The sequence below is a fragment of the Strongylocentrotus purpuratus genome, unplaced genomic scaffold (genome assembly GCF_000002235.5).
Source record: "Strongylocentrotus purpuratus isolate Spur 01 unplaced genomic scaffold, Spur_5.0 spur5_scaffold_14, whole genome shotgun sequence".
NCBI classification, from domain to species: domain Eukaryota; kingdom Metazoa; phylum Echinodermata; class Echinoidea; order Camarodonta; family Strongylocentrotidae; genus Strongylocentrotus; species Strongylocentrotus purpuratus.
In genome coordinates this window covers 17,824,259-17,851,927 of record NW_022145599.1, presented here as the reverse complement: position 1 = coordinate 17,851,927, position 27,669 = coordinate 17,824,259, and the positions used below count along the sequence as shown (strand labels likewise).

Here is a 27,669-nt window from a genome sequence, read left to right as displayed (position 1 = left end):
CGCTATTTGAAATTTATCAAAATTTACCGGGAGCACCGGTAAATTTTTATATTTAATATTTCTCGAAAGCCAAAGTGTTTTAGGGGCTGAATTTTCTTGTGATTATAATACTTCCACAGGGGCATCCAAATATATCAAAATTGTAAAGAATCACTTCCAGCCAATTTTCAAAATTTCCCAAAACTTTGTATCACCTTTAGCATGTTGACCTACCGGTATCTAAATGATAAAGTTATCATCTCTTCAAGTCAATTAAATTTACAGTGGAAACTGGTATTTCTCATTAGTGCCCTTGTCATCCTACTTATGGTTTCTACAATCAATTACTTTAAGTAACATTTACAGATTCGATTCTAATTTTAGGAAAGCTCCATTGCTTAAAACATTTACTCATCCCATAGATCTGTTTCCTATCTAATTAAACTAAGTGACAACTATGGAGAAGTGATACATGTATTTACCAGTCTTGTTCCTGATCTTAAAGAAAGTCTTTCAAACCCCTATCCAAAATATGGTCCAATCTTCAACCTGTCTTTGGTGTTTATATTTAATCATCTTTATCAACATACAAGACCCGATATTTATCAGATTTTGTACCCTCATCCAAAATATGCACCTACCTATATATGAACCTATCTCTGAATTTAATCATCCATTAACCTAATCAACATACGGTTAGGAGACATGATATTTAACAGTCTTGATTATGATCTTTGAAAAGTTCTTTCTAAGATATCTACCAGTCTTCATACTAACTATGTTATTTATATTCACTTTATCTAATTAACAACCGTAAGAAGACATGATATTTACCAGTCTTGATTCTGATCTTCGGGAAATCTTTATGAAGAGCCTGTAGTATGTCTTTGAAACCTGGTAACAGCTCGCAGACGTCGCACCTCAGGTCGAGCTGGAAGGCATCCGTCGGGAGAACCAGCGGTGGATGGTCATCAAAACTCACCAGGATCTCTTCTGAAAAAATTACAATGATTGTACAATATTAATGAATTATCTAGTGTTTCAATTCAAAATAATCAATATAAAGACGCAAATATGATAGCCAATGGGGGAATAATTCTATTGTCTGTTGAGAGGACGCACAGTATTAACTCTGTTTAAAATAATGACTCTGGCTCTTTGTAGATGATATAATGAAACTAGAGAAACTCTTGGACCCAAAAAGGATAAGCTCATTCCCCAAATCTATTCAATTATTAACATTTTCTTTCATTTGGAAGGAAAAAAAGAAGAAAATGTATTGGAGAGTAACAAATAGTTTCAGAAGTGCCAGAATAATCAGCTGACCGACTGTGGTCATGAATTAGGAGAAGAAAAATTGATGAACTTTGCTCTTTCGCTTTACACAGAATAAAAACAATTGTTGTACCGGTATGTTCTTCATACCACTGAATGAATCTTTCACTTTAATTCCCTAAAATCAGATTTCTTCTTCTGTCTCATTGCCAATTTGAGAACCTTGTAAATGTCATGAGATCAAGTTGGAGATAAGCCATCAAAAACTTTAAATGATAATGCAATGAACTTTTCATTGTTGGTCAATTAATGGAAGACTATCACATGTCACTTTTTCTTTTGGTTTCCTCCACCACATAATGCAACTTTTTGTATCACTGACTAATTATTTTCAGAACTTTCATTTCAAAGAGTACCACAAATGACGCAAAAGTTATTATGTCTCGGAAACAAGAACAGCAGGAATAGATTAATATCACAGACCACTACAGGCTCACTTTGAACCAAAGAGATCAAAGAGATAAAGAGGATGAAAAGAATTACAAACCACAAAACAAATTGAAGACAAAGAAGACTTCAAACAAAGAACAGGAATATTTTGTGAAATTATATGAATAAAATAGTAAGAACTATAATTTTTTAAAATATTTTTAACAAAAGACAAAGACAAAACAAAAATTAAGACTTCGGATTTCTAAAATATGAAAAGAGAATGAAGGAACAGACAACAAACAAACCCACAACACAAAACAGAAATGAAAGGAACCAACACCAAGGTATGTATAGAGTACAAAACACTGGACAAAATCAATTTGCAACGCACAACTTTAGGTCATGGTTTGTTATCTTATGAAGAATACAGGAAATAATCCAACTGATCATGAATTTCAATTTTAGGATCTACATGAAGCTCTCTGCTTTTAATACCCCTACAATCAGTTGATGCACAGAAGATGGACGGCATCTAACTTTGATCGATTAGTTATGACATGATAGGAAGATGGGATTACCAAGATTAAATTGAATTAAAAACAGAAGGAAAGAGTACTGATATGAGAATATAGTTCAGGTAGGGGTGGGAGCTTCTGATCATGAAGCAGTTGGTTTGGATGTGAACATACATACAGAGGGGTAAAGGAAAGTCATGAAGAAAAATGATGAGAGAAGGAGAGAGAGAGAGAGGGAGGAAAGGGAAGGAGATAGAGAAATAAAGAGAGAGAGAGAGAGAGGGAGATAGAGAGAGAGAGAGAGAGAGAGAGAGAGAGAGAGAGAGAGAGAGAGAGAGAGAGAGAGAGAAAAGGGAGATGGTGAAGGAAAGAAAGAGCGGAAAGTTTAAAGCTTATCTGCCATAGTTTACAAGAGGGATTACACCGGCCTGCAAGGTCACTGGACAGGTGGTTATCTCATCAACTCAGCTCTCAGTTAACATAAGAAAAAGAGGATCATGGGGGACCAATGGTCACCGATTAGGCATTGTTTGTTATATAGAGGGCGCAAGTAGCTACAAGTAGTGCAGTGGGCCTTTAAGAAAGTATGGAAGAAAAAAAAAATGAAATATGGAGAATAAACATGGGAAGAGTGAAATGGGGAATAACTGAGGGAGAAGGAGAAAGGATTTTTTAAGATGGAAGAAGTAAGCATAATAGTGAGCAAGATGGAGAATAGTGTAGCAAAAATATACACACAGGTATTTTGAAGACCAAAAAGAGGAGAAGAGTGAATAGAAAGTTGAAAAGATGGATAACGAAGTAAATCAGGCAATTAAACAGATCAACATTGAGTGACAGAGAGTAAATGGAGATGCAAAGAAGATACATTTATATACAGGTACCTTGTAATGTATATAAAATGAAAACAATTATGTCATGGGAAAGGAAGGAAATCTACAAAATACAGAACCTAAAATATGGCTTGATGGATGATTTAAACTACAGCAAATGCATAATGCATAAATGTAGCGAAAGGCACTGCACAGGACACAATGAGAGATGCAAAAGTGCAGATGACAGTGGGAGGAGAGGAAAATACTGAAATAAGAACAAGTACATGAATCTGTCCCTGGAGGGAAGCTATAAATATGTCAATAGGATGGATGGATCAAAGACACATGGGAATCCTGACAGGACATATCCAAAACTTGCAAAGAATTAATGAATAGACAGAATGTTCTATTTTGCCAAAGCAAATTATCAGAAATTAGATGGAAGTACTGAGAGGGGGAATGCCTTCATTTTGTTGGGGTTTTTTTTCTCGCCATGTGCCATTGTATTGTCCCTCTGCTCACTGACAGCATTCAGACTTTATCAGTCCGGTCATCTCATGCCCACTAGAGGGCGATACAACATAACCAGCAGATAATCATCTCAGACAGAGGAATTATAAGAAAAGAGATGCCTCGTACACTTGATATTATAAGGACAACTATATGTCAAAATTCAAATTAGATTATCGTTCCACCATCGGTTTGTTGGCTTTCCGTGTTACATCTAGTATCATAGCTTTCGAATGAGACAATGCAACCCAACATGACAGCGTGACCTTCTTTATTCGGAGAAGGAAGATATTTTGAAATCAAGACTTGATCCTCTCCTATAAACTTTTACCGGTATTCACAGTACCAGTATGAAATAAGGAATTGTTTGTGGCATCTTTTGAACTACATGTACTTGGTAAAAAAATGTCGAAAGAGAAGTAGAATAAATGACTTCGAATACAAAAGTTAATCCGTTTTTGCACATTAATCTGCAGTTGAGCCTTTTCTCATCTCAATACTCAGGATAATTAATGAAGTCTTACAATACTCTCATACTTAGAGTTATATCTGAAGTATCGTTTTTATCCCATATCAAGCATCATTGGCTGAATATATGAAGTCATCTATCATCATACATATTGGTGGCTGAATAATTGAATAACTTGTGTCATTTGGCTCTCTTCAAAGACATCATTATGACCCCTACTCTCCTAACACCTCTCACAATGAGATTCAGTTTCAATTATCACCATCATCATCCAATTTTCCCTTTTAGTCATAACTTGATCTGGTCATTGCTGATTATTAATTTGGGATCTTTTAGCATTGCAGACCCTACCTTTCCAATCCAATCACCTCTTTTAGGTCCCACTGCACATGATACAGAGTATGAGAAGTGGGGGTGGGGGGAGGGGGAGGGGAGAGAAAAAGAGAGAGAGAGAGAGAGAGGGAGGGAGGGAGGGAGGGAGGGAAGGGTGGTCAACCAAATCATGACCTACCCTAAAAAATGACCATCACTCTTCTGACATATGGTAGCAGGGTATGGAGAAAGGGGGGAGGGGGTGGTTCTTTACAAAGTTTTGAAGACTGGAGAGGGGTGGAAGTGATGGTCTTATTCCAGCTAGAGTTTGAGGGGCATCTCACCAATAGAGCTAAACAGAGGTCAAACATTTAGTGTCATATTCAGTAGACTAGTATTGCCAAGCTTTCCTTCCACATTGCAGTCTCCATGAATGGATATACTTATATCTGCTTTTCATATTCAGGATTGTGGTATATAGAGACTGGGAAAATGTGGTAGAATGGAATAGTAACCATTTCCTATTTCCATTCGTGCATGTCTTATAGTTATCTCTACCCTTTACCAGTCAGCTATAACCGCATGTACATGAACAAGGCCATGACTTTCAATGATTAGGGATGGATGGGTAGAATGGTGGTGGGGTGAGGTAACACCCCCTCCTTATTTTGTCTTCCAAGATGATCCCGTCTTTGCCAACTATTTGACCCAAAGTGATGATGAGCAAAGGATTAAGGATTGGAAGAATTTTCACAGAACTTGGAACAAGTCCTCCCCTTTCATCTGCCAACTATGACCTTGGGTGGTGATGAGCAGGGCATTAAGAATGGGAAATATTTGGGAACACTTTGAAAAAATGGAGACCCCCCCCCCCCCTTCGACAACCGTCCTATCTTTGCCAACTATTTGAACTAAAGTGATGATTAGCATGAGATTAAGAAATGGAAGTATCGGGAAAAGGGTTAAAAAGCTTGCAAGATTAGGGGGATACCCCGTTTCTTCCTCCCTTTGCCAACTTTTTGACCCAAAGTGATGATGGGCATTGAATTAACAAAAGAAGCATTGGGGGGGGGGGCAGGGGGGTGACATTGCCCCTGCACCAGAACCTGTCTTCCCCAACTATTTGACCCAAAGTGATGATGAGCGGGAGATTAAGGATGGGAAGTGTGGGGGTTTCCTGCGCACCTGTTTTCAATGCAGCCTCCACTTCCTTGGGTGGGGGGAACCAAGCCCTGGGCCTGGTTGCCTGGGAGCCTCCGATGTCATACTCGCTCAGCATCTGATGGATCTGGGCTGCGTTCAGCACCGGAAAGTCCCGCCGGACGGAGCTCCATTCTGCCTAAATGGGAAATAAAAGAATGTGAAAGAGCATCATTATCAGTGACTGACTTTGTTTCCTTTACTTATTTTATCCTAGACTAATGCACACTCATGACTACCATACACAACAGCCAATGAGGGATGTGGGACATGTTGTAAACTTTACATAAACACTGCCCTAATGCATATTCATGACTAGCAAACTCCATAGCCAATGGGAGATGCAGGTCAAGTTGGAAACTCATATTAATACTAGACTAATACATATTCATTACTAACAAACTCCACAGCCAATGAGAGATGTGCATGGGTCAAGTTGGAAACTCATGTTAATATTAGACTAATGCATATTCATGAGTAGGATACTCATAAAATAATCACTCATGATAATAAGTTGCAGGCCACGCCGAAAAATTACATTGCACACTAAACTAATGCATATGCATGAATAGGGCACTCATAAGCCAATAAGAAATATTGGGTCAAGCTGAAAATCACATTGATACATGTACTACAATAATGCATATTCATGACTAATAGATTTTCTGAGCCAATGGCAGATCTAAGTGGAAAATACTGGACAGTAATCCAATTCTTATTCAAATGCCAGAAATGGAAGTGGGGATTTCCCATTTCAAATCAAGTATAGAAACTGAAAGAATATCAAATAGGTCATGTTATATCAAATAACAGTCTTTATACATTTCCTTTTGTACATGGGAACTGGACAAAGAACACATAATCTCAATGGGAAGATAGATAAAGAGAGGTTGTGATATGTTAAATCTTTTTCAAGGATACCTTTATATCTATATCTTGTCTGCTAGCCTAACATGGGATTATGTAAAGGGAACAGGAAAGTATCACACAAAAGATGTGCAATATATATCTAGACAAAGATGGCATAATAGACAGGAACAGAGACAGAAGAATATATAGATCCAAATTTGAATAAAAGAAAAGAATGGGGGCAATAGAAAGGTTAATGCAAAGCTACCCTGTTTTTGGCTTTACAATACATAAACTATTTCATCTTATATGGATACAATTCATAAATAGAAACCTAAAGATATAAATAGAGATAACTTTAGTATAAAGTACATTGGCCACTTCATTCCATTTCGATTCCAAAAGTGGATGATGCAACTCTGAAGTTCATAGTCTCATATTATTTGATGATTCAAAATTCAAAATTCAATTCAAAACCGTTCACTGTGAATTTCTTTTAGTGTTTCTGTTAATATGTCCCACTTGCAAACATTTCAAGAATCTAGTCTACGATTGCAAAATCATTGTTTTACTTTCACTAATATATGGCCATCACACAAAGTCATTTAACATCATGACGCATAAAACGTGATCTGTCACAATCTACAACAATAAAACATTTGTTGGAGGTATAACTGTCCCCTCTCTCTCTCTCTTGCTCTCTCAACTCTCTCTCTCTCACACACTATCACACACCCTCTCTCACACTCTCTCTCTCAATCAGTCACTTCCTCAGTGGGGTAGTTGCATAGGGGGATACGTGCCCCCGATCAAGTTGTGAAAAAAGGGGGAAAACTCCTATATGCCCCCTTAAATTAATGACCTTTTTAGTTTTCATTTTATCTATTAAGCTATGCCAAGTACTGCTCTCTCTATCATTCTCTTTCTCTCTCTTTCTCTTTCTCTCTTCCTCTCCCTCAGCGTTTCAGGCTATCTCTCTGTTTCCTGTACGAAACTGAAAGTTGATGCATGACATGCATGCATGACTCTCAAAGTCAGAGACAACGAGGGCTCAAGCCACTAAAGGAAATCATAAAACATCCCTCTCCAAGGAAAACGAGTGAAATGGAATCAATTTGCTTGTACATATCGACATCTTCACGTTGTATCTTCTTCTTAAGTTCCTAAAGAGCAATGTCATTTTTCTGGCAATCTACCATCAAGATATTTGATAACTCCTTGCTAGCATCAATGCGGGCAATGTCCTGCTATTGCACACTTTAAGCATGGACCTACTACCAGGCATCATCACCTTACCTGGGATTCCATGAAAGCAAACTCCACAAAGGTAATTAAGATTACTGCCCTTGTACTCTGACTCAGTTTTCAACTAGGGACCTCCTAGGAGCAAGAATGATATCCCAACTACTGACAAAATACACCTCCATCTTTGTAAACAGTACTAAGTGTAGGTGTGCCTCAGTTTAATTAGAAGTGGTATGGTCTTACATTCTATCACTTCCTACTGTAGGTGTCACAGACTGAAGGAAAATTTATGATAAAACTAACAGAGGAACAGGCATTTGATTCAGTTTTAGTTGATATGCTAGATCATCAACATCCACAAATCCTAATATTTCAACAAACAATATTGCTCATTATGAGATAATCTATATAAAAGATAAACTTGAGTTCTGGTAATGCGATTGCATTGTGAAAGAAAAGGTGTGGAATGGATCAGAAAAGTTGATCATATAGCATGTAAGTAATGGTGTGTAATGCAAGGTTCTGGGGTCATCAAAATCATCATAAATTTGGCAGAGTCTTGGTAAAGTAACAATTACTTACACAGAAAGATGTATATGGGACAGCACACATGGTGTCGGGGCTAGTACTACCCTGATTTCCTTATCTTTCTATGCTCATTACTCAGCCAGTATACATTTTCTTCCAAAATTGTTTGGCACATGACATTTATTTGTAATATTGAACATTCAGTATAAGTTTCGTTAGATTCTGTGAGAATTCATTTTCTTTTTTTACCAGAACTCAAGTTTATCTTTAAGCAACAATGAGGTGGGAGCTTGTGTCCTGTGCATCTAGAAGTGCAATGATCCGTTGACATATATCACTCTTGGCTATTCCCTAGCCTTGCATTGTACAGGGTGAATGACTAATCTCACCTGAGCGAGCTGGAGTTTGGGCGTGGCCAGGAGATCCGTCGCCATGGAGACCTTCTGGAGGAAGCTGGCCTGGAGCTTCAGGTCCTTCTCATAGATCCACATCTCCAGGAGATCCAGGTTCCCTCGGATCTGGGCTCCCTTGGACCACTTGAAGAACTTACCTCCAACTCCTGTGATCAGAAGAAAAATAGAAACAACAAAAATGGATATTGAGCAAAAAGGATTGCACCAAGCACAGATTTGGGAGGGAAAAAAAAGTCAAATTAATCTTTTAAATGCACACCTTAACAATAATTGCTTGCATTATTTTTGATGTGGGGCAGCTAAGGAAAACACACAGGGCTTGTGGCGAGTGAGCCATAAAAGAATCTGTGTGAACAAAAATAATATACAGGTTCAAAGGTGAAACAACATCATTGACAAAACATCCTGAAGTTACAAAATGTAATCACTGAAATAGAAAATAGGAGAGTATGATAGACAGCCAAAATGAACAACAGCTAAGGAGGAGAATAAGTCCATTGGTATAAAGATGATGAAACTCATTATGAAAAACCAATCATGTCTTTTTGTTTTAAACTTAATGACCAAAGGAACAAACTGAAAAAAACTGGCTCTCTGCAAGTAACTGAGCATGACTATAGTCTTGAAACAAATATGTAGCACTATATGACAAAGATGTTTGTTGAAAATCTTGGGGTAAAACAAAGCCTTAATTGGAGCTTTAATTATCTAATATTGCTATATTATTCTTTCTGTTACTGCAGATAGACCTGAGATACATCTTTTGGTCACAGTATGTTTACTTCTACATCGCCTTCCTCTGAAGGTAGCAAAAGGACGTTGCAACAAACGCACTTTCATCAACAAAACAATGTTCTCGGTCAAGCTGTCCACAGCTAATCAATTATGACTCGTAAAACTTCATATAACTGCAGGAACAAACAATTGTAAATCCCTGACTAGACCTCCATTTCCCCAATCAATGACCATAAAAGTCAGATTAGATAAACAACGACACACTTCAAAATCCATCTACAAACACGATGGAAGTTCAGGCAGCAGTCCAATGTAACAGTGACCTTTGATATAAAGTGTAATAGATGTATACATCATATAAAACAAAATATGAAGGAAGGCTCACACTCACTTGTATATATATTTCAATGCTCTTATCCTTTCTTAAGCTGACCAGATGTAAAGAGACAGGTCACTGTTACACTTTTGTTATCATGAAGCCATCCAGTTATTTAATCATTTAATCGCTTGCATCATTGTTTTGCAATACTTTGTAAATTGAAGCTGCTCTGGCTTAAACATAAATAATTCTAACAATGTTTCCCTTTATTTCATAATGCATATCAAAATATGATTTAATATCTCTTTACCCCCAGAGCCATAATTAGTAAACACAGTGCATTTCAAGGAATAAATATCCTGTCCGGTTCCCTGTAATACGTGGGTTGAGAGATACAATGAGAAATATGAGATGTAATGCCTTGCCTCAGGACATACACGCCATGCAGGGACTGAACCCTCAATCTCTTAATTGAGAGTCAAGTGAAAGAACCACTACACCATGGTGCTTAATTGTTTTAGCAGGTGGCTCACAGTTGTGTATGTGTTTTGAAGAGGGGCGAGGTGGATCATCACAATCTGAAAATTAAGGACCATGTCACTAATAAAAAAAGATAAAAAAGAAGAGAGTGAGGAAAAAGGTTTCAGAAAGCTCCCTGGCTATATAATTTCCCTTGTCTCTTTCCTCTGTCTACAGTTCAAAGAGTCCCTTGAACTAAACTAAACCACTTGAACTAAACATTCTCTTGTAAAGGATCTGTCAAAAACAATAACACAAAGATAGGCAGCATAGCACTCAAGTGTGTAAAAGGAAATCAGGGGAAATCCACAGATTATTTGTTGGGGAATTAAAGTCAGAAGGGTTCTTAGAAATGGTTACACAGGAGTTCAATATTTATTTTCTCAATATGATCAGATAACAACTTTTCCAGGCCTCATCGGTACCGAGAGGTTGCAAGTGAAGACAATGCTAGCATTAGTAGGCTTCAATGCGATTGGCTAAAAGTAGGAAAGCTTAACTCTGCTACACATGTAACTGATAACATATGCATTGTTGTGCAGCAGTATTCCAAACAAGCAATTCACAACCATAGATAAATTCATAAATTCATGGGAAAACAGTTTCTGACACATATATATCGAAACAAAGGCCTTTCCTTGTAAATGTTTCATTTTTTATTGGCTTTGATAAAATTGTGAAACCATATCATAAACCTCAAATTTCTCAATATGATGAAGCTTCTAGAGGGCAAGTTTTTACGAATTAGTAAATTAGTTTTTTGTAATATCTCCTAAACGTAGAATTTTAGAAAAAGAGGGCAAATCTTAATTTCTTATTACTTCAGTTTTTTTGTAATATTTCCCAAACTTAGAATTTTAGAAAAAGAAAATTCTGGGATGGTCATATTTTCTCTTGTGTGAATTACCATTTTACACTCTTTTTTCCCCCTTCATATTCAAAGAATTTAACAATAAAATGCAAGATAAAAAATATTTATTCTAACAATACTGATGACATCATATGTATGGAGATATGTATGGAGATATGCATGGAGACAAGATGGATAAGATATGATGTTGAAACTTTATTTCTCTTGAAATCTGGGTCACCCAGTATGCTAAAATTAAAGGTGGGGTATTTTCCTTGAAAAAAAGAAATTGATCAAATTTCCTAACACACCTCAAAAATTTGTGCCAGACTCTGAGAAGAACAAATATTTATTCCATAAAAAGAGCATCTCATGGGTCAGAGAGAAAGATAATTGTGAATACCTGAAACAGCAAAAATCCTGTATTCAATTTCCCCTTACTTCAGCACCTGCGCATAGTTACCCATAAACAATTGTTTCAATTCACCTGAAGTTTAAATAACATATAGAGAATGGACATTCCCAGATAGCTATCAACTTAAAACCTGCCTTGCTTTATTTAGAAATATGACTAATGGACCCACATCATTGAAAGTTTGGAGGAGTGTGCAGTTTGTCCGTTAATACAAAATAATCAATCTTGGGGTGAGGAACCAAAACTTGAATTTCAAGTGATCCCATTGGTAGGTAACTCAGACAATTTGTTTACTCATAAAGCTGTTAATACTTTTACTGTATCAACAAGAAACAACCCAGCCATTATAAACTTTGATTAAAAGTAGAATGATTGGGAAATATTAAGGAAAATTAGTTAACAATGCATTGGGATGTATAATTGTAGATATTTTCTCTTTGAAAAACAACACAGTTATTGAATCAGATTTTTATCAAAAATATAAGCAGTTTGTTGTTACTTGTCATACAGTTTCTTGTTTTTTTTATTAAAAAAACATGAAAATGATAATTTTTAGCCAGTCATTCTACTTTAATTTACTTTTCCTTGAAAATTAAATTGAATAAGATGAATCAGATGATCAAGAGGAGTATTCACTAGAGCCTACACCATCTAGAACAGGAGAACTTCTCCATCCCAATATGCCATCAACACTTGCGAGAAAACTGTGCTAATATGCCAAATGTTAGATAACCTCTTTTCCCTTCAAAATCTAATAATCCTGTTTATATAATTTGGTATCTATTGCTAGCATCATCATGAACTGGCAAGTCATGAAGGCCCAGAAAAGCAACTTGTCTTTTCCTCATGTCAATACTAGTGTCCTTCTTATACAGATGAACTGACCTACCCAAGCCAGCCAGGCAATGCTCTTCTCGCTAATAGGGGAAGAGAGAAGTGACACTTTGGGCTTAAGCATTCACCCAATTTCCCACTCCTTTTCCGCTGTCCGTTAGAAAGACTTCCAAAGAATCTCAGTTGTCCATCCTAAATAAATACTCACTCATAAATCTTGTCCAGTTTCTTTTATAGATAGAGGAATTTGGAATTGTCGCCTTCTAATAAGGATACCTTTTTAGAAAAGGGCAAGGTTTGAGTGAACCTTTCAGCACCTTTTAGGATTTTTCTAAATTAACTACAGTTACAGTAAAGTCAGGTAACGATTTTGTTCTTCTTCAAATCTGCAGTGTCACAAATGAATCTCACAATAACTTTTGGGTCCAGTTCCTTTTTTTTCCACACAGCAATATTTTCATCGAGTGCGGACTTGTGCAAACAATTTTTCCATATATGAAAATGCGATTTAGTCATGTATTACAGATAATTGTTTTGAACATACATTCAAATGAATACATACATTTGTATTGCAGACACTTTATAGAGAGCAGACACTTTATAGAGAGCCAGATGGATGCCTGTGCTAAATTATGACTTGATATTCATTTGCTCCTGACAGACGATACTCCTGATCACAGAACAAAGGGCATTTTACCAAAGTTAGTGTTGGCTTTTGCTGAATTAAACTCTGTATCATTTAAAACTTATGTAGTTTTTCTTTCTTTTGACATAGAATAATATGTGTGATTATCATTTTATTTATTTCTTTATCAATACAAACAGTATTCTCCCCAATCAATTCTCTCTATTGCCAACCCTTCTAAGTAGATCCTCACATCCCGTTAAAGATCTGCCAAGTGAGGGAGCCCGTCACCACACCATCCAAGTCAGAACCCCATGCATCAGACATTGGGGCCAGGTAACCAAGGCCGCGGAGGCGCTGTCACTATGAATTTCCTCCGAACGAGGATCCCCGCCAAAGCTCTCACCTCAGTCGCGACTTTTGACAGGAAGATGATCTGGATCGGTGTTGTGAAAGGAATAATGGGGCATCACCTTGGGGATGGGACGACACACCTTTTGAGGTTTGAAAACCTCTGTCTTGAATTACTGATCAAGATGATGACCCATATTTTGACCTCAATGCCGCCATACATGCAGGGATTTTTAAATGTGTGTTTTATCAGGCTGTCTGGACTAGTTTGATTTCATATAGCATTTCAAAGATGGAGGCATATCTAGTAATGCTTATCATGTAGTTCTCATTATCAAAAGTAATGCAAACCACACAAAAAGGAGAAATATCTTTTGCTTTATAAGTATTACATTGCCAGCATACTGTATTTCTTTTTAAAATACCACAAAGTATAACTTGCTATCTATAACATTGCTGTGTTAAAATCTTACAATTGCTAATTCTGTTCATCTTCTACAAAGACAAAACCTTGACAGAGATTTCAGGTGTGAAAACTTGACAAGAAGAAGATATGGCTTTTAAGAAAATTTGATGTGAACTGATTCATTTTCACCCTTTTTAAAGTAGACCCCTATGAAAAACAACATTCACGCTGATCATGTGCTCCATCCCACAAATCGAAAATAACTAAATAATGAAAATGCAGCATCAACAAAACTTTTTCGAAAAATTGTATGTCTGAGGCCCTGAGTATTAAGAAGATAGTCAGTCTGAAGATAAATATCTCTGAATAATATTATTAAAAGTTAGCCACATCTAATATTCCTATATCATTTCAAATTCAAGGCCTCCCTTACATGACCTTATCTTGCTTGAGAAATGATATCATTTGATGAAGATACAACTTCCTACAACTAGTCAAAGAAATAACTTAACCGGTACCGCTTATTTCTTGCGGAAAACGGGTGTCTAGCCTTCAACATGGAGATAAGATACTCTTCAATTATCGATTAGAGCAACAGCCATATGGTTATCAAGTAAAATAGAACAGAAAGCAGTCTTCAAGAAGAAGTTTCTTGGAAACGTTCATAATTGATGTGTATGATGGTGACTTAACAAGAGTCTACTTCTTCGTTGTTGATGTTGGACAGCTCCTAACATTGTTTTCAATATCATGTGAAATGTTTAACACCAAAAAAGGGTACATGTTAAGCAATTAAGGTCATCCATCTATAATAACACTGATAATTATGACATGAATCCAAAGGTTCAACTAGACGCTGAATTTTTCAAAAGTTGGTCAAAATTAATTTTGAGACTTTTTTCTCTTCATTTTGACCACACCTATACTTCATTGAACTGAGAAAAAAATTGAGAGGGTTTAAAAATGCATGGTCATATATAGCCATTGATGAGTCAAGTTTATTTCTTAGCAGAAAAGCCCCATATATATAATTTAGAGAGTTACAATTTCATTTCACACCCAAAATGATTCACTGATGGTCACATACATGGGGAGTTACATTAATCAGTTTTATCTTGCAGAACATCAATTAGATCAGAGATGGCCTTTGCACGACTGATCTGAAACGTTCTGATGACTAGCTAGCTTTGAGACGGTAGGAAAATCCCACCCACACTTTCTAACATCATACATGATTCATTATCTTGAACGGGTCCTCAGAAAAGTTATGTACAGTATAATATCATTTCAAATACTTGAGACGGAGATGGAGTTTGAAATACTTCCGCCGAACCCGAAAGTTCAGTTGATAAAAATGGGGCTATCCCCACCGTTTCTCTTTATGTAGCATGATTCATATTCTGTAATGAGCCCATAGACTGTCTCATGGAATATCATTTCAAATTTTGAGGATTATATCTGGAGTTTGAAATGATGTCACCATACCCAAATGACCAGGGAAAATCCCCATCACTGGCCTTTGTATCACAGAGTGATTACAAAATCTAGATGACTCTTACTGTAGAAATTCCCTTTCAAAATCTTCAGCAAAGAGTTTGAGCATGAGTTAGAACATAACCAAACGCTCGAAATAAATAGAAGTGAATAATTACGTACAAAAGTGTTTTCACCTTCCAAACAGTTAGTATGATCATTGATAAAAGATTTTTTTTTTAATTAGGTGAAATGCTAGAAAAGCTAGTTTTTCATTAAGTAAAACAACTGAAATCCATACGGGTCTCTCCATTACTACTGGGATTCAGTTTTTTTCCTTCTTTTATCCTTCAATCATCACCCTCCCCTTCTATATATCTTTCTCACAAGCCAACCTCCAAGTCATCTATCTCTCAATGACTCGCGTATCATGCATGCACTCATGATAACCCTTCTTCTTCTTCTTCTCGTCCTCCTCCTCCTCCTCTAATGTCCTTCTACCATTACCCTCCCCTTCTATCTATCTTTCTCACAAGCCAACCTCCAAGCCATCTATCTCTCAATGACTCGCGTATCATGCATGCACTCATGATCATCTCACTTCTTCTTGTTCTTCTTCTTCTCTTCCTCCTCCTTCTCTTTTCATCCTTCTATCATCACCCTCCCCTTCTGTCTATCTTTCTCACAAGCCAACCTCCAAGTCATCCATCAAGTCGCGTATCATGCATGCACTCATGATCATCTAACTTCTTCTTGTTCTTCTTCTTCTCTTCCTTCTTACTTCTTCTTCTTTTCTCCTCCTCCTTCTCCTCTTATATCCCTCTATCATCACCCTCCCCTCCTATCTATCTTTCTCACAAGCCAACCTCCAAGTCATCTATCTCTCAATGACTCGCGTATCATGCATGCACTCATGATCATCTTTCTTCTTCTTCTTCTTCTTTTCTCCTCCTCTGTTATCCTTCATCATCACCCTCCCCTCCTATCTATCTTTCTCACAAGCCAACCTCCACGTCATCTATCTCTCAATGACTCGCGTATCATGCATGCACTCATGATCATCTTCTTTCAGTTCAGCTCCCTTCAGTTCAAGGTTAGTCCACTTAAAGTGTCTCTTCCAGGACACCATGGTCCTGTCAGTCTAAATTTCCTTCCACCCGGGTTTCTGCTCGTTTGCCTTGGCTGGGAAGGCAAGTCCTGATCACACCTCTCAATGCCTTGCTGAAAATGACACCATTAGTATTAGAGCATGATGACATGACTGAGTTTAGAATGATGAGTTGACTCTTTTTGGCAAAGATAAACTGTCTGTATGCCGCCTTACCTTTCAGAGTTTACCCCCCCCCCCCTCCACTTGAAGTCCATAAGTCTGCTGAAGCTAACCCTTACCCTAAAACTGACACTAACACTAACCCTGGGGTTCCACACTCACTTTTTGAAGGGGGTTCGGATTGAACTTGTATCCATGAGCCCTATGTAATTATTTTTTTTTAATTTTGGGGGTCCAGACTTAGATTTTGGGTGCCCATGTGTCCCTGGAGCATGTTAGTGTTTTGCCCTGCCTAATCTTATCTCCAAGGTGATATCAGTACCAAGATGGGCAAGTCCCAGGATTTTAGTCCCATACATCACCTACTTGATAACATCCATGCCTTCTAGAGGATGCCATTGGCATCGCTATTAACCAAGACCTATCCTTAAATATATTAACTTTAAGCACGCTTAAGAAGTTTACTGCATACTAATATAGTCTTTATATATTCAAAAATAATGTGATATCTTTTTTAAAAGCACAGGAAAAAGAGGAAATTGGAAGAATGGAACAGAAGAAGACAGAGATGGCAATATCTTAAGGATGAAAATAATTAAGTCGGCATCAATACACAGTGAGAAGAATCAAATCCAAAATAGACGATGATGAAAGAAAAGGACAAACAGAACGAAAAGGAAATACTTTGGATGACAGATCACAGCACGGTGGGGCTCAGAGTGTCACATCTTTCAAGAAAGTACTTTTGAAACATGAGATTCACAGCAGCAGCTTCTTCCAGCGTGGCACCGGGGTTCTGTCAGACTGAATTTCCTCCTCACCAGGCTCCATGCAAACACCTCCGATAGGAAGACAAGGTTATATCACCTATCAATAGGAGGGTTGTTTCCACTATTCTTCATTCAGTATGGTGTTCACACCAAAATTGATCTGATGCAAACATGTCGAAGAGGAAGCAAAGGTTATACCACTGTTCATTGTAGGGTTGTTTCCACTACCAAATTTAGGATGGCTTTCATATCAGTTATGATGTGACAAACTCATCTAATGTAAACATATTTGAGAGAAAGACATTAAAATATCTTTTCTCTTTTTTTATCTGGCCAACACAGGATTCCTACAAAAACCTATATTTGAAAGCAACAGTAGTAATGATATGAAAGTAGCCATAAATCAAATCAAATCTTGCCTCAAAGACATTTTGTGATTAAACTCTTATCAGAGTTGAGAACGTTACTTTTAGCAATCTTTTTGACTTCCCAGACTTATTCAGGATGACATTTCATTATCAATAATGATCCGTCTAAAGACAGGTTGGGAAACCCTATACGAATTATCTTTGGATAATGAAAACAACCCGCTGAGACCTAGCCTGTCTCATCAGCACCACGTCATGCAAGGGTGTCTGAGGCTTGATGAAAATGCTAACATTATCATTCCATGCACGATATATGATTGTGAAATTGATAACGGAAGCACACTGATTACTTCATTAGCGCACGACACAGTGGCATACAAACTGCACATGGGGTGCCAACATTCGGCAGTGACAAAGGATGATGTGTAGGATTTATGTTCAACCTGTTGATTGTGGTGATGGTAATGGCAGAATGAATTTTAGATATTGGGTCATTTGCATGAGAAAATAATTGACAAAGAGACTCATCCAGAATTAAAGAAATACATAGATTTGACAATGTTCGCTGGTCTAGTATATTTGGTGTCAGCGCTTTGCATAGACTTAAAATTGACTAAATTCAATTATATTTATTCCTTATCTTAAAACATTCTTCTATTGGAAGGCTGAAGCTTTTTAGAAAACTGAATGAATATTCTCCCCTCCCCATTTTCTATTCGAACATATAAAACATTCTGTAGGTCATTTCATAATTGTGGGGTGCTTCAATCATTCCTGTTTGTAATTCAATGCATTTATGCTTGAATTGAGCCTCCTTTGTTGGTAATCTGTAGCATAACAATTGTTCAACTTCTGAATTATAGTGAAATATAATCTCAGGGGAGTTAGATTTTCAATAATATTGAAATAATCATCCTTCAATAATGCCACACCACATTTCAATATCATATATGCAATACTATAATACAATGGCTGCAACGATGTAGTAACCATGCCATGATCGAATACTGTGTCCTAGGAAATCTTACTAACTTTGGACAAGCATACCAAGAAATAGGTTGCATGATTTAAAGGGCTACGTCCAATGTCTTTTAATAACCAAGAGGTGAATAATCCTGAAGGAAAGAGTACTACCAGAGTTCAAGGAAAGTACCTGGATCACAGTCTCTCAGAGTCAGAGTCTCTGTAAAAGCAGGTCAGTGCTTTGTTGCTGTTGTCTTTGTGCCATATTTATGGTAATTTCCTGTGAAGATGAGTGATACTTTTGACGTTGGTCTACAGGTCTATTTCAACAGTACCACTCAGCCTGCATGAGAACAATGACAGGACACTACTCACTGTACCTCCTTTTAGCACCTACATAGGTCCACAAGAATAGTTATACAGGTATATAAGCAGCAAGGGAATGAAGGGACTCCCTTTCACTTTTAGTTTTTTTTTTCTCTCTCTCTCTCTCTATTTATCTATCTATCTCTCACTCTCTCTCTTTCTCTCTCTCTCTCTCTCTTTCTCCCTTTCTCTCACACACTCTATCTCTCTCCCTCTCTCACACACACTCTCTCTCCCTCTCTCTCTCTCACACACTACATCTCTCTCTCTCTCTCCCTCACACACACATGCTCCCCCTCTCTCTCTCTCTCTCTCTCTCTCTCTTGGCAATATGTCCTTACACAAAACTATTCCTGACACAATTTCATCTCTTGATCAGTGTTAGCCTTTTGACAAGGCCTCGTTGACTCTGGCTAAGCGGCTGAGATGAGTCTAGATACCCGGAGTGAATGCGCGACCGAATGACGAATGTCATGAGGCCTTTTGGAAAGTGGGTTTCACTGCTCCGCATGAATTATTCATAGAATGTAGGCCAATACGCCTACTTTGGATTCATTGACCAATCAGAACGGCGATCTCCTAGTTGGCTTCGTTCGTGATTCGTTCCATGTAGAGGTCAGTGGTCAGTGGTCTTAGCACGTACGTATAGTAGGCATGTAGGTCCATGTTCGCACTACGTAGAGTTTACTGTGTGTGTGTGTGTGTGATGGATACTATATGTTGACGTCGTGCTAGGATACGTTTTCTACGTTTTCTGAAGCGAGTTCCAGTCGGAAACAAGGGTTAACATAAGAAATCCAAACCGGATTGATAAAGGCCACAGGTCTGGACAATTCGCACTGGCGTTCATTCAGGTTTTCGCGATTAGTCTCTTTTTAGTCGCTCGGCGTCTATCAGGCATGTGGCCTTGTTTAAAGGCTAGATCAGTGTGAGAACAACACTTGATTATCAAAAGGCAGAGGGGTTATTCTAACTATCCTTTATTTGGCATCTGTATGTATCTCAATCAGGCAAGACCACCGACTGTTTCAAATTTTGACCAACGATGCTAGACTCTCCTGAAAAATGAATTGTTCTGTGCCTCTTCTGCAAATGATTCAGACAATAGCATTTGTTTCCACAGTTGTAACTTCATTACGATGATGATGATGCATAGATCAGTCAAACAGGTGGATGCAATTTAAAGGCCCACTGCACTACTTGTAGCTACTTGCGCCCTCTATATAACAAACAATGCTTAATCGGTGACCATTGGTCCCCCATGATCCTCCTTTTCTTATGTTAACTGAGAGCTGAGTTGATGAGATAACCACCTGTCCAGTGACCTTGTAGGGCGGTCTAATCCCTCCTGTAAACTATGGCAGATAAGCTTTAAAGGGAAAATGTGGGCTAGCGAGTCAAAATTCAACTTTGACTATCAGATTCAAAAAGATATGATAATATGTCTAAAATATTGAAATATATATATACAACAAATCAAATATCCCAATTTTAGTTGATCATTTCAATACAAGTGTATGTTTTTACAATATTACCTATCTCAAATTCTGATAGATTATTCTTTCAAAAAGATAGTCTGCCATATCTAATTTGCAAAATTTCCCCCTTCATTTTGATTTTCTTACGAGAGAGCTAGCTAATGGCCTATAGATCTGCAAGTTTACAAGTGCATTAAGTATAGCTTAGGATATGGTAGAGCTCTGTATATCTAAAAGGTACACCTTGGGACAAACCATGAGCACTATACATCTACTGCTTGAAGACCTGTGCAAGACATAAGAAGTGACAGCAGTAACTTCTGCCCAAAACGAGGTTGAAGACAGAATACAACAATTAGCACGATGAGAAATAAGTGTACCACGGTGAAGGCCATCGTGCTAAATATTGAAGAATCAAGACCCCCACCAGTTGTCATCGTCAGTGACCTGCAGCGATTATTTTTGACAAATCATCAGGGTTTGTCATCGCTGATGAAGTGTGTAATTTGATTTGAGCTTTCGATCAGAATAGGTCAGTTCACAGGGCTTATCAAATCTCTATAAAGGATTAGGCCTGGGCCCAATGAGGTAGCCTACTTGTCTTGTGTAAATCGGTAATCAGACTATTCCAACTATCAATAGATTTGTGCCTGTTGGTCTCCATCAAGAATTTTTGGGGATATTTCTGACCGTTATACAAATTGAATTAAATCAATATATTTAAATGCCTCAAGACTTGGTTTAAAAAAATGATGATGGATCAATTTAGTTCCAGTAATGTACAAACGTAAAAATGCATCCCTAAGATCAAGCGATTAGTCCAAGACTGTTCTGAGGGACGATTGACATGCTTTTACAAAAACATGTCATGTAGAACTCTATTGGACATGAATTTGGCAGTACGCAGCTGTCTCTCTTGATCTAGGTGGAGTGTATCAGTATTAAATGAAGGCAATTGACTGAGACTGAAAAAGGAACACAGGTTGAATACTAATATACTCAAACACAATCTAAGTCAAGTTTAACAAAGCAACTTAATCAGTGGCATGTGGGAGCCAAATGGGACCTGCGTAAAGTTCCTGGAAATACAAGAATTCAGTTCAAAGTTGATGGGTTCAATTGAAAGTCACTGCAGTCGTGACTTTGGTAAACTCGACCTAGCCTGAGCTCTTCCCTCAGGAGTCAGCATCAAGTTGTAGTACAAAGCAGACCAAAGGGTCTATGGCTGTAAAAAAGGTAATGAATGGTACAAACAGAAGGGACTTTGAACAAACCTCTTTCCATGAGCATGTTGAAGAGAGATGCATTGGTGAAGAAGAGCAGGTAGGCAAAGAGTTGTGAGGTGATCTGGGAATGAACTCCGACCTCGTGCAGGAGGTCATAGGTCGACTGAAAGACGTAGATGACCTTCTCCATGCCGCTGTTGCTCGGCGAGCTGCGTCCATCGCTGGGTTCATCAAGGAAGGGGTTTGAATCTAGAACTGCAGGCAGGACTACGTAGAGGGTCTGAAATTGCAAATAACATAACCAAAAAGAATTGAAAATATTACCAGGTAATTACTATTAGTCAGCAAATATAGGCTATGGAAATATGCAGATGAATGTAATATTAACTCTCAGCTTTGAGGGCCTAAAACAACAAAAAGAGAAGCATATTTATTTGGACTCAAGTATTACTGGAAATTTGCTAATGGTCAGTGTATAGTATATTGAAAGATCCAGTAGCCTATGAGGTATTGAAATTAATCAAATTTTAGCTCCTCTTGTAACTTTCATATTTACTCATTGTAGGGTTACTATTTCTTCTGCAAAATCTTGTCAATAATATCATCATAATAACTTGATTTTATGTGATTTTTTTCAGTACATTCTTTATTTCATATTGCATTGCAGCTTTAGTTATTGTGAAGTTTACCTGTTGCAAGAAACTGAAACTGAAACTTAGCAGTAACATGTTCATGAATATCACATTATTATAGGAATTGGGTAACTTTGTCTCAAATTCTGGATTTCATAACACTACAGTCTATTGGGGAAAAAGAGTATGGTAAAACCGATCACTCAAAGATTTTTAATTTTTTGAGGCCCTTCATGACCATTTTGAAGCACAATCTTTTTAGGGCTTCAATATTACACCATATTACAGACACTGATAATATGTAGGGCCATGCATCTCACGGTTAAACGATGCCTTTAATGCATGCTAGCCCTTCTGCCTAATCTAAGATCTTGGAGAACATCAAGAGAAGTTCCTGTATTTGACTTTGAGGAAGGGCAGACACTCCCCACTATGAATGAAAACGACTCCTAGGATATTGGGTTTACATTCTCAGACTATGTAGCAGACTTCCGAATGAAAACCATTCTAAGCCCCCCTGCTCTCCCCCAAATTTCCCCCTCTTCCTCTCGAACATGATTATATGCTTTCCCCCTAAGTCTGCAATGTCAGAATCTTATCTATGAGATCTTGCATATATACACACTTTGGATATAAAGACCATTCGCATTCAGCCAAATCACATGCTATTATAAAGGTGTATATTAAGGAATGCTTAACTGTTTTTCTTTTACTTTCAAAAGAGATTTTTAAAATTATGACAAAATCCATTAATTTTAGGAGGAAATTAAGGAAATTTCGCTGATTCTCACTCACTAAAAAAAAAAAGTGCATTTACCTCTAGAAGTCCCAGATCCTTATGAGTTATGTAAAAGGAAAGACAATGTTACCCTTCGATAAATTATGAAAATATTCAATTCAATTTCTTAGTTCTGGCAAGCAAATATTCCTAGACCTCAGCAAATATTCCCAGGCCTCAGCAAAGACCCCTGGAATCTGGTAAATAATCTAAAAACAGGAATGGGCTGTCTCCAAAATATGTTTCTATGTTAATATGCAGGAAGGGCTTTTCATGTTATACAAGAGGATCGGACTTCCATACAACTAATTGGAGATAAACATGATCTTTCAATGAAAATCAATATCTTTTTGCTGGAAGGTATGTTTTCCCAATATGCAGGAAGGGCCTTTAATTATCCATATTAAAGACGGCCCCACTTCTGGAAAATTAATCAGAGATTAAGACGACTTTTCAATTTAAAGCATTGTTTTCACAAATTTTACTTTTAATCTGACTGAACTGAGAGAGAGAGAGAGAGAGAGAGAGAGAGAGAGAGAGAGTGGATAGGTCATTATATTCATTAAAGAACTAAGAGAAAAAGAGAGAAGAATAATTGATGGGGGTACTAGGAATGAAAGAAGGTTCCATAGAAGAAAGGGAAAGTCAGAATACCAAATTTACATTGTACAGTTTTTATGTAGAGAGAGGGAGAGGAAAAAACACAAATTCTAGAAGGGGAAAGTTCATGAAGTTAAAAACAGCAGCGTTATTAGGCTTCTTTGTCTAGTTTTCTCTTTCACTGGCCCTCTCCGTTCTTTTAATTCTCTCTATTTCTTTCTTCTACTCTCACTCTCTCTCACCCCTCCCACCCTCTTCCCTTCCTCCTTCCCTCCCTTCTGTCTCCCTCTCTCCCTACATCCCTCCCCCTCCCATGATGTTTCTATTTATCCCCTTCCAGCTTAGATCAATTACATCTCCAAATCCACCATGGAATAAAGTAGAATTAGAGAAAATTTACTACACCAAGAACCACCTTCCGAAGATTCCAAACACGCAACTAAAACTTAATCTCCAGTTCGTGACTTGCAAGTTGTTTTAGAGGGAGGAGAGGAACATGCAATCTTTATTTTGTTAAGACGGCTTTCCTTGGATTAAACCGCAGCATTAATGTAAAGCCTGGTATATCCTTGTCACGTCTTGGAACCACTCATCACCTGACTCATCATGTGACGATTAAGCATTGTTCACACAACAAAATAAATGCAGAGAAACTGTTGCAGAAGCAAGTTTTGTTTGACCGGTAAACCATGTCGTGTGCACAAGGCTTAAAGGTAAAGGCCAGTTTTGGAAACGCCCTCCTCTCAAATAATGAAATGGAAGCTCTTATTGCCATTCATGTAAAAGAATATGTTTTGACTACGGTACGTGATGATACAAATTTTGTCGAAAAAACATTTACTAATTGATACATTTGGTCAATTATTATCTATTTGGACCCGATAGATATCGCGCACGTGTCGCATAGTCCCATATACATCTTCCTGTGTACAGTGATTGTAACTTTACCAAGACTGGGCCAAATTTCTTATCATTTTGATGATTCCAGAACCTTGCAGGACACACCAATACTTCTATGCTAGATGATCAACCTTTCTGATTGATTCCATGTTTCTTTCACAATGCAATCGCATGACCATAACTGGTCATTATCTTTAAGCGTCAAGAGATGAGTCAGGTAATGAGTGGTTCCAAGACGTGACAAGGATATACCAGGCTTCACATTAATGCTGCAGTTTTATCCAAGCAAAGCCATCTTAACAGAATAAAGATCGCATGTTCCTCTCTTCACTCCAAAAGCTAGAAGGTTGGGGTAAAACATTAGAGCTTTTTTCCCTAATATGTCATTTTTTTCATTAAAGTTTTGACAAATTCATTTTCCTGTCCTCAAAGTTGTATTACCACTAAAATTTTTCACCCATCCAGTAATTTGATTTGTGCACTTATGAAGGTAAGTTACATACACCTAACGCTTTAAACCTCAAACACGTTCCTCTGCTTCTCAAAAATGCTAACATTCAAAATATTGTTTTAAAAAACCCTCAAATTAATTCAAACTTCTATTATCTAGTTATCATCATGCTTTAAAAGCTTTGCAATTTGATAGAATGAAATTAATCCCAGATTTCATCAGCTGCTTCTATGTCAGACAAGCTCGGTAAAGATTAGAACAATTTCAAACATTTAAAAATGGTTAATGAACTCTGAATTCATTTCATCTTTCATTTGTACACGTAAGTTTCTCCGGTTCATGTTTCAAAAGTGTTGCCAATTTGATAGTCCCTAATGCAGAGGCATCATCCAAGGATGATAAGATCATTGTACTTTTGACAACGATGACATGACAACACTCATTATGACATTCGACCCTGGGAATGACTCATGAGCTACTTGGTTCACCTACTTTTATTCCAGAGGTGATGCTCTACCAGCTAATTGGAAATTAAATTTCACAAAAATAGAGGCTCGCTTTGTAAAATCATTCCAACAATGATCCAGATTTAAGCCCCAAGTGAGTGGGTAAAGTTATACCTCATTTACACCACCAAAATGACTCTAAACAGACCCTAAACTGATCAATTATTGGCCATTTGGGGTAAACATAATGTTTTGTTTGGTCAGTTGCCAGTATGGTGTCAGTCTTGCTGGTGTGACTAATGTACACTGATATATGAAGCACCTTAAAGCCTATCTGCACTAGTTTGGCCAGGAGTTATTAGACCTCCATGAGTGGTCACTGACAGGTGGTTACCTCATCAAATCAGTTCTCAATTAACATAAGAAAAAGGGGATCATGGGGGACTAACGGGTACCGCTTCAGCATTGTTTAATATATAGAGGGCGCAAGTAGCTACAAGAAGTGCAGTCCTGCTGTAAGTCAACCTCTCCTTTCTGTAACTAAAGGAACAAATTTTTTAAAAATTATGTCATTATGAAATTGATCCCTCATACTCATTTCATGAGTAATTACATTATAATTCAATTACTCATGTCGTTATAGAATTGCAGCACTTTGTATGGAGTAGACACTGACAGATGGTGCTCCATGATCCAATGCACCTTTGGTTTAACTTGATATGTTTTAAATAGGAATGTAGATTAAAGAGTTTTAAAACGAGGCTCGACACTGACACCTCTCATTGCAAAGAATCACCCCTTTGGATTGTTGTATCAACAAACAAATCACACCTGAAGATAATTTCCTGAACTTGAAGAGAATGTCATGTGATGTTAGTAGGTTTGGTATCGATGGCTCATTGATGAGTCAGGCAAAGGGAATTCAGATATCACATTTCTTTCTCATGAAACAAGACAGAATAGGAGCAATCTATTCAGGAAAGACTTTATCTCTTAGATTGTTATTAAAACAAATGGTGTTGAAGAAAGTCATGATCAATAGATCATCATTAGTCACTGAAGGATTCCTTTATGACATGTAGGTCAGCATTTAGAGAGTGAATGGGATTGGGATTATAGTACCGGTAACTCTTACGCATTGCTAATATTGTTCATGAACTGAGGTCGTTGTACTACAGGGACTGTATGTCATCTCCTGCATCCTACAGGTTTCAACATAAATATATGTGCCACTCCCTTCAACTCCCTACCCATCTTCTCCATTCCTCTTCACTTCCGACCCATCCCCTCCGCTCCCTATACTCTCCCTAACCCTATCCTTCCCTCCACTCCCTACCCTTTCCTCCCACACCCGCTATTCCTCCTCTCCTCTCCACACCCGTACCCCTACCCTTCGCCTCCAATCTCTACCCCCTTCCTCCCTCCATTCCCTCCACTCCATTCCCAAGCCCTCCCAACATATCCCCAACCCGCCCTACATTTTCCCACCCCTTGTTTCTCCGACACCCTCTACACCTCCCTTACCCCTTCCTTACATGCCCCAACCTCCATCATCCTCAATCTCCCCTATGTCCACCTTTCCTACCCTCCTACCCCACCCGTCCTCCACCCCTCCACATACCACTATCCATTCTTACCTTAGTGAGATAGTAGACACACTGCTGGAAGGTATACATCATCACCTCCTCCAAGATGGACAAGACCTCTTGCTCACCCTCCTCCACCTCCCTGGGAGACTTCACCTGCTCCGACGATGACGACGAAGATGACGACGATGACGATGTCGAAGGGGTGGAGCTGATTCCCTCCTTGTGGTGGGTCTGGGAGGCCAGGTAGTTGTGGAGGTGGTTCTGGTAGAAGTTGAGGAGCTCCAGGGCGTTGGCCATGCAGATGAGCAGGAGACGGAGATCGGGGAGGAGCGTTGCCATGGTAGCATGAACATCCTCAGGCCTGTCAAGGAAGGAACATTCCAGATCGAAACTATTTGGATTTTAACTTTTTAGATGATTAAGTTCAAAGAAGCTTAGAACTCCTTTAATTACACAGAAGACAATGTCAAAAGTGAACTAGGGAAGGGCAGTCCCTGTATTCTAATTCAGCAGGAAGACTATGATTACAGTGATAATGACCAATTATTGCTACATCTGGAAATGGACTATTAGAATGGGAAGTTATTAAACATTAAAGACACATTTCAGACATGATCTAGACACAACAAATGCCACTAACTTTGCTATAAAACATACATGATCATTTAGAGTTGGACAACTGACTCATAGATGCTCAAAAAAGCTTGAGACCATTACACTACATTCAAAGGACAAACTCCTCTACACAACCTTTTTGTAAGGA

At 38.0% G+C, this 27,669-nt stretch overlaps 1 protein-coding gene across 3 annotated transcripts in view; it reads right to left on the bottom strand.

Moving 5' to 3' along the window:
• Nucleotides 1–27,669, bottom strand: part of LOC100891417 (ras-associating and dilute domain-containing protein) — a 71,818-nt gene that overhangs the window by 6,665 nt on the left and 37,484 nt on the right. For all 3 annotated transcript variants that reach the window (XM_030984349.1, XM_030984348.1, XM_030984350.1), the window contains exons 4-8: nucleotides 26,955–27,267; nucleotides 21,559–21,790; nucleotides 8,519–8,688; nucleotides 5,493–5,646; nucleotides 814–972 (exon numbers count right to left, since the gene is read on the bottom strand). In XM_030984349.1, coding sequence (XP_030840209.1) covers nucleotides 814–972; nucleotides 5,493–5,646; nucleotides 8,519–8,688; nucleotides 21,559–21,790; nucleotides 26,955–27,267 — 1,028 coding nt within the window. The remainder of the gene's footprint in view (nucleotides 1–813; nucleotides 973–5,492; nucleotides 5,647–8,518; nucleotides 8,689–21,558; nucleotides 21,791–26,954; nucleotides 27,268–27,669) is intronic.